Source organism: Phyllostomus discolor, chromosome 1, assembly GCF_004126475.2.
Source record: "Phyllostomus discolor isolate MPI-MPIP mPhyDis1 chromosome 1, mPhyDis1.pri.v3, whole genome shotgun sequence".
In the NCBI taxonomy this organism is placed as follows: domain Eukaryota; kingdom Metazoa; phylum Chordata; class Mammalia; order Chiroptera; family Phyllostomidae; genus Phyllostomus; species Phyllostomus discolor.
Window position 1 is genome coordinate 145,426,694 of NC_040903.2, and position 7,346 is coordinate 145,434,039.

Here is a 7,346-nt window from a genome sequence, read left to right on the forward strand (position 1 = left end):
TAACTCTTAGATCTCTTAAATCTATTAGCTAAATAGATTTAAAACATCTGAACAAGAATGGTCAGTATTCTTTCTCAAAGGTTTCCCTTATTTCCCTCTCTATAACCACCAGCTCCTGTCTAGTAGAAGCAAATTGACTCTTTTGATCCTCTTTCTCCAAGTCTGGTAACAGGTTGAGAAGGAAGCATGGCTTATATTTTATTGGTTTATTCTTCTCAAAACCAAGTAGAAGAGAGAGAGGGCATGATTACTGCAGGCTTAACTGCTTTATCATACTTGGGTGAGAATTTATTTGATGGAAGAAATGCTGCAGCCAGAGTGTGCAGAGTCAGTGTATACTTACTTCACATTTGGGCACATTCACACTTTAAAACTTCATCACGGTTTGTGTATTTTTGTTTCCTACTGCCTCTGGAAAATTTACCACAAACTTGGCTTAAAACAACAGATTTTTTTTTCTGTCATGGTTCTAGGTGCCAGAAGTTGACATTATCTTCATTGAGCAGAAATCAATTTGTCAGCATGGCAGCACCTGCTCCAGAGACTGTGCGGAAAATTTGTTCCTTAACTTTCCCACCTGTAGTGGGTGCAGCCATTTCTTGGCTGGTGAATTCATCACTTCAATCTCTGCTTCCATGGTCTCATTGGCTTCTGCTGTCATCAAATCTCCCTCTGTCTCTCAAAATATACATGTGATTGCGTTTAGGCTGTTATAATCCAGAATTATCTTCCCACCTCAGGATCCCTAATTATATCTTCAAAGGTTTTTTTTGTTGTTGCTGTTGTTTTGTTGCTGCTGTTGTTTTCTTGCATGTGTGTATGTTTTCCATATAAGGCAACATTCACAGATTCCAGAGATTAGGACCTAATTTTTTAAGCCATATTTTGCCTATCACAATTGCATGGCTGGTGCTGTTCTTTTACAAGTTGAGAAAATAAAATACATATTAGCCAGAGTCCAGTCACACATATAGAAACCATATCAATTACTTTATTGTATTTTCTCAGTGTTTTAAATTTCTATTTAAAAAAGTATTTTAAGTGTTTTTACATATAGTTTATTGATTATGCTATTACAGTTGTCCCATTTTCCCCCTTCACTCTCCTCCACCCCGCTCACCCAATCCCATCCATATTCCCCCCTTTAGTTCATGTCCATATGTCATACTAATAAGTTCTTTAGCTTCTACATTTCCCATACTATTCCTACCCTCTCCCTGTCTATTTTCTACCTACCATCTATGCTACCTATTCTCTGTACCTTTTCCCCTTTCTCCTCCTCCCACTCCCCTGTTGCTAACTCTCCATGTGATCTCCATTTCTGTGATTCTGTTCCTGTTCTAGTTGTTTGCTTTGTTTGTTTGTTTGTTTTTGTTTTAGGTGTGGTTGTTAATAATTGTGAGTTTGCTGTCATTTTACTGAACATGTTTTCTATCTTCTTTTTCTTAGATAAGTCCCTTTAACATTTCATATAATAAAAGCCTGGTGGTGATGAACTCCTTTAACTTGACCTTATCTGGGAAGCACTTTATCTGCCCTTCCATTCTAAATGAAAGCTCTGCTGGATAGAGCAATCTCAGATGCAGGTCCTTGCGTTTCATGACTTGGAATACTTCTTTCCAGCCACTTCTTGACTGTAAGGTCTCTTTTGAGAAATCAGCTGACAGTCAGATGGGAACCCCTTTGTAGGTAGCTCTCTCCTTTTCTCTTGCTGCTTCTAGGATTCTCCCCTTCATTTTAATCTTGGCTAATGTAATTATGATGTGCCTTGGTGTGTTCCTCCTTGGGTCAGCTTCTTTGGGACTCTTTGAGATTCCTGGGCTTCCTGGAAGTCTATTTCCTTAGCCAGATTGGGGAAGTTATCCTTCATTATTTGTTCAAATAACTTTTCCACTTGTTGCTCTTCCTCTTCTCCTTCTGGTACCCCTATAATTTGGATGTTGGATTGTTTAAAGGTGTCCTGGAGGTTCCTAAGGCTCTCCTCAGTTTTTTAAAATTATTTCTTCATTCTTTTCCAATTGGATGTTTCTTTCTTCCTTCTGGTCCACACCATTGATTTGAGTCCCAGTTTCCTTCCCATCACTATTCGTTCCCTGTACATTTTCCTTTATTTCATTTAGTGTAGCCTTCATTTATTCATCTAATTTGTGAGCAAATTTAACTAATTCTATGAGCACCCTGATCACCAGTGCTTTGAACTGTGCATCTGATATGTTGGCCATCTCCTGGTCGCTTAGTTGTATTTTTTCTGGAGCTTTGAGTTGTTTTTTCATTTGGGCCATTTTTTTTTTTTTTTGTCTTGATGCTCCTGTTACATAGTGAGGGGTGGAGCCTTAGGTGTTCACCAGGGAGGAGCAGCCCAGTCACTGAGTTGTGATGCTGTATATGGGGGAGGGGTCCAAGAGGGAACAATGGTGCTTGCTCCACTCTGCCAGATTTCAGTCACTTCTGCCACTTTCCCCAAGCAAACTGGACCTTTCTGGTGCTGATTCCTGGGTGGGTGGGTTTGTATATGTTCTAGGACCCTATGGGTCTCTCCAATGAACTCTCTTATGAGGCTGGGAGTGTCTCCCAGTGCCTCACCCCCACAGATGTTTTCAATTGGTGTTTTGAGGCTTTATTTGCCCATGCTGGAACCCTGGGCTTCGTGGTCTGTCTTGCTCCCCAGTTTTGCCTGGTTTATCTTTATGCGAATGTGGGACAGCAGAGTCCACCAGACGCCTTGTGCACCACGTCCCTCCACAATCTGCCACCTTGCTGGGTCTGCCAGCTGCCTCTTTTCTGCGAGCCCTCTCCTCCCTGCCACCCAACTCCGCCCCTCCTACCTGTCTGGATGAATGTTTCTTCTTTAACTCCTTGGTTTGTTGGAATTCCATACAGTTCAATTTTCTGTCAGTACTGTTTGCTTTTTTGTTTCTAAATTTTTGTTGTCCTTATTTTGGTTGTGCGAGGAGGCACAGTGTATCTACCTATGCCTCCATCTTGGCCAGAGGTTTTTAAATATTTTTATTGATTGTGCTATTACAGTTTTTCCAATTTCTCCCCTTTATTTCCCCTCCACCCTGCCCCCCAGCCCTCTAGCATTCTTCCCCCTTTAGTTCATGTCCATGGGTTGTACATATAAGTTCTTTCAGTTCTCTGTTTCCTATACCACTTTTTATCTCTTCCCATCTATTTTATACCTATTAATTATGTTTCTTTTCCCCTGTACCTTCCTCCTCATTTCTCCCTTCCCCCTCCCCACTGAAATTCCTCTGTGTGATGTTCATTTCTCTGATTCTGTTTCTGTTCTGGTTGTTTGCTTAGTTTTTGTTTTCATTGTTTTTCTTTTTCTTTTAAGTTCATTTACTGATAGTTGTCAGTTTGTTGTCATTTTAGTATTCATATTTTTTATCTTCTTTTTCTTAGATAAGTCCCTTTAATGTTTCATATAATAATGACTTGGTGATGATGAACTTCTTTAACTTGACCTTATCTGGGAAGCACTTTGTCTGCCCTTCCATTCTAAATGAAAGCTTTGCTGGATAGAGTCATCTTGGATGTAGGTCCTTGCTTTTCATGACTTGGAATATATCTTTCCAGCCCCTTCTTGCCTGCAAGGTTTCTTTTGAGAAATCAGCTGATAGTCTAATGGACACTGCTTTGTAGGTAACTGTCTCCTTTTCTCTTGCTTCTTTTAGGATTTTCTCTTTATCGTTAATCCCGGGTAACTTAATTAGGATGTATCTTGATGTGTTCCTGCATGGATCCAGTTTCTTTGGGACTCTCTGGGCTTCCTGAACTTCCTGGCAGTCTATTTTCTTCACCAGACTGGGGAAGTTTTCCTTCATTAGTTGTTCAAATAAGTTTTCAATTTGTTGCTCTTCCTCTTCTCCTTCTGGCACTTCAATGGTTTGGATCTTGGAGTGCTTAAAGTTGTCCCAGAGCTTTCTCAGCTTCTCCTCATTTTTTGAATTCTTGTTTCTTCATTCTGTTATGGTTGAATGTTTATTTCTTTTTTTAAATTTTATTTTAATCATTGTTCAAGTACAGTTTTCTCCTTTTACTCCCATTCCAGCCCACCCACCCAACCCTCCCCACTTCCCTCCCATTGAATGTTTATTTCTTCATTTTGTTTCAAATCTTTGGTTTGAGTCTAAGTTTCCTTTCCTCCACTTTTGGTTTCCTGTATATTTTTCTTTATTTCACTTTGTGTAGCTTTCATTTCTTCCTTCATTTTGCAATTAGCTCAATCATTTCTGTGGTCATCCTGATTACTGTGTTTTGAACTGAGATAGTTTGGCTATCTCCTCATCAGTTCTTTTTCTGGCGTTTTGATCTGTTCTTTCATTTGGGCCATATTTCTTTGTCTTGGTGCACCCATTATGTTGTAAGGGGTGGAGCCTTAGGTATTCACTAGGGTGGGGCAACCCTCTTTGCTGTATTGTGGCGCTGTCTGTGGGGGATGGGTCAGAGAAGGAACAATGCCTCTTGCTGGCTCTGCTCTAGCCCTACTTTCTGTCACTTCCCTCACCTCCCACAAGCAGATTGTGGCCTTTCAGATGCTGAATCACAGATGGGTGGGGTTGTATACATTCTAGGGCCCTCTCTGCCTCTTCCACGGACTCTCCCGTGATCCTGAAAGTTTCTCCCACTGCCACAACTCCTGCAGATTTTTATATGCAGAGGTTTTGAGCCTTTAGTTTCCCACACTGAAACCTTGGGTTCTGCTGTCTGTCTGTCTGTCTTCCCAATGGTTTTTCCCAGCTTTTTGGCCCATGAATGTGGGACCAACTGGTCCACCAGCCACCTCCTTGGCTGTGTGTCCTCCCTGCCTCAGCTGCCCGTCTCTGCCCCTCCTACCAGTCTGGATGAATGTTTCTTTAACTCCTTGGTTGTCAGACTTCCATAAAGTTTGAATATATGGCAGTTCTGGTGGTTTTTTGTTTTTAAATTTGTTGTTGTCCTTCTTTTGGTTGTGCAAAGAAGTAAAGCATTTATACCTATGTGTTCATCGTGGCTAGAACTCCTGGGTTACTTTCTCCAAATCCTTGGCATATCAGTAAATGAGCAGATCCACTAATCTTTATTTTTTATTACATTTTTCCATTACCACGTATCCCCTTTATGCCCTCTTCCACCTCCACCCACCTGTCTCCTCTAATGTTTGGTGATTTTACACAGTTATAGTGTATAACAGAGAGCAGGACAGTTTGCACTTTACATGGTACAATCAAATACAATGGAGATTGTGGTGCAAGATCTGAGGATACATCAACCAATTTAGCTGAGGCTATGGTTATTTTGAGAGAAGGATAATAAGCTTTGGCTATTGTATCAGGAGACAGGCAATGGACCTGTGTTGTTTGCCGTATAGTTGAGTAATATCCTTAGGGATGGCCATAATTTTAATATGCATACACAGAGAGAGTTTTATTACAATCAATGATCTTATGATCAGCTGTCTTATGGAAGTATATAGGGTCACCAAGAATATATTCTCTTCATAACTGGGCATACAGAATATAGAAACTTACTATGGTTCTATTAGGGTCACAATTGAGATAATGGGAAAAATATAAATTCAAAGACTTAATAACCTAATGACCAAACTCCAGTGTCCACTCTGGCCTTTTTGAATGGAGTGAGCTGTTAAATTGAAATAGAGGAGAGAAGGGGATCTCTGTGACAGAACTTCATATCTGAAGAGCTTCATTCTAAACTCTTCAGCAAAGAATGCTTAGATTTTCCTGCTTTTGGTCCCAGATAGGCAACAAAACAGACAGTGATAGTAAGGAGGAATATTGCTATAACAGTATACAGATCAAAAGAGCTGCAGAAATTAGCCCAGACAACATTGCCTTCTGATCATAAAGTGATTTATTTCACCTGAGGTGAAACAATAGTATATATAAGTGTGAGGATACATGATTATTACATCTTATGTTGTTTCCATAATCTATCACATGTAATACTTTAAATAAATACCAACAGCCATTTCCATCACATGTGCAATGAATGAACATAGCAGTGGTCGAATCAGTCTTCCTTTCATTACAATACTGTACTGTGTTTATCTTCAGATGTAATTTTTATCATTTAAGAGATGATTAATGCAAAAGGAAATTTGGGTTGGGTGACATGCTCAGCTGGTACACAGAGAAGGCTGATGTGACCCATAGCAACTGGCTGCACCAGGAAACCCTGTTTCCTGTTCTGGGGCAGCAGCAGCACACAGCCCAGCATTTCTTCTCTTCCTGTCAGAGTCACCCCACCTTGCAGAGCCCCACTACTGAAGAAGGACAAGGTATTTTTCACCTGTTGGAAGAACTTGAAAATGCTGCTCTCCAGGATTCTGGAGGTGGTCCTGGCTTCAATGTGGCTAGGTAGGCATGCCCCAGTGGGAATGGGTCTCCTCTACAACCTAAAGACTGGGGGTCGAGGAAGTGTTTTATAAGTTCCCTTAGAAGGAGAGGCAGCAGGATGTAAAACAGATTTTTTTTTGTCTCACACCACTTATCCCACAATATTCTCTTTATATTTTTTCTTCAGGATCCAGTACTGCCCAGAAGGTAACTCAAGGCCAACAAGTAATATCAGTGCAGGTGAAGGAGGCTGTGACCCTGGACTGTACATATGACACCAGTGATAGTCGTTACAGCCTCGTCTGGTACAAGCAGCTGAGCAGTGGGGCAATGATTTTCCTTATTCGTCAGGACTCCTATAACCAGAAAAATGCCACAGAAGGTCGCTACTCATTGAATTTTCAGAAACGAAGCCATTCCATCAACCTTGTCATCTCACCTTCACAGCTGGAGGACTCTGCAGTGTATTTCTGTGCCCTGGGTGAGCCCACAGTGAGAGGTGTGTAGGAAGGAGGTGAATCAAAACCCCAGGGCTCTGCTTGATGCATCCACCTGCTGTAGGTACCAAGGCCAGGAATTGTCAACACAGTCAGGAAGTGGCCAGGGCTGTGGTAGTACAGGTGTAGGTAGTGTTTGAGGAAAAACACTCTATGAAAATACCTCTCTAGGTCCATAGACCATGTGTAGAGTTATCATTCATCAAATACATCTGTGTCCTTTAACACTTGGTTTGAAAATGTTTATTGAAGTTAAAGGACAGCCACAATATCTGCAACAAAGACATGTCTCAGCCCAGAGACATATGAAAGGATGCTCTGATGCTCACTAGCCATCAGAGAGATGCAAATTAAAACCACATTGAGATACCACTTGATACTGGTGAGAATGACCATCATAAACAAATCAATAAACAAGTGCTGGCGAGGTTGTGGAGAAAAGGGAACTATAGTACACTGTTGGTGGGAATGCTGTCTGGTGTAGCCAGCGTGGAAAGAGTTTGGA

At 41.1% G+C, this 7,346-nt stretch overlaps 1 gene segment (V, D, J or C); it reads left to right on the forward strand.

The window, feature by feature from the left end:
• The first annotated feature begins 6,258 nt into the window (after positions 1–6,258).
• Positions 6,259–7,021, forward strand: LOC114489370. The segment is given in 2 exon segments: positions 6,259–6,365; positions 6,532–7,021. Coding segments are annotated over 2 exon segments (369 nt in total).
• Positions 7,022–7,346: the final 325 nt, after the last annotated feature.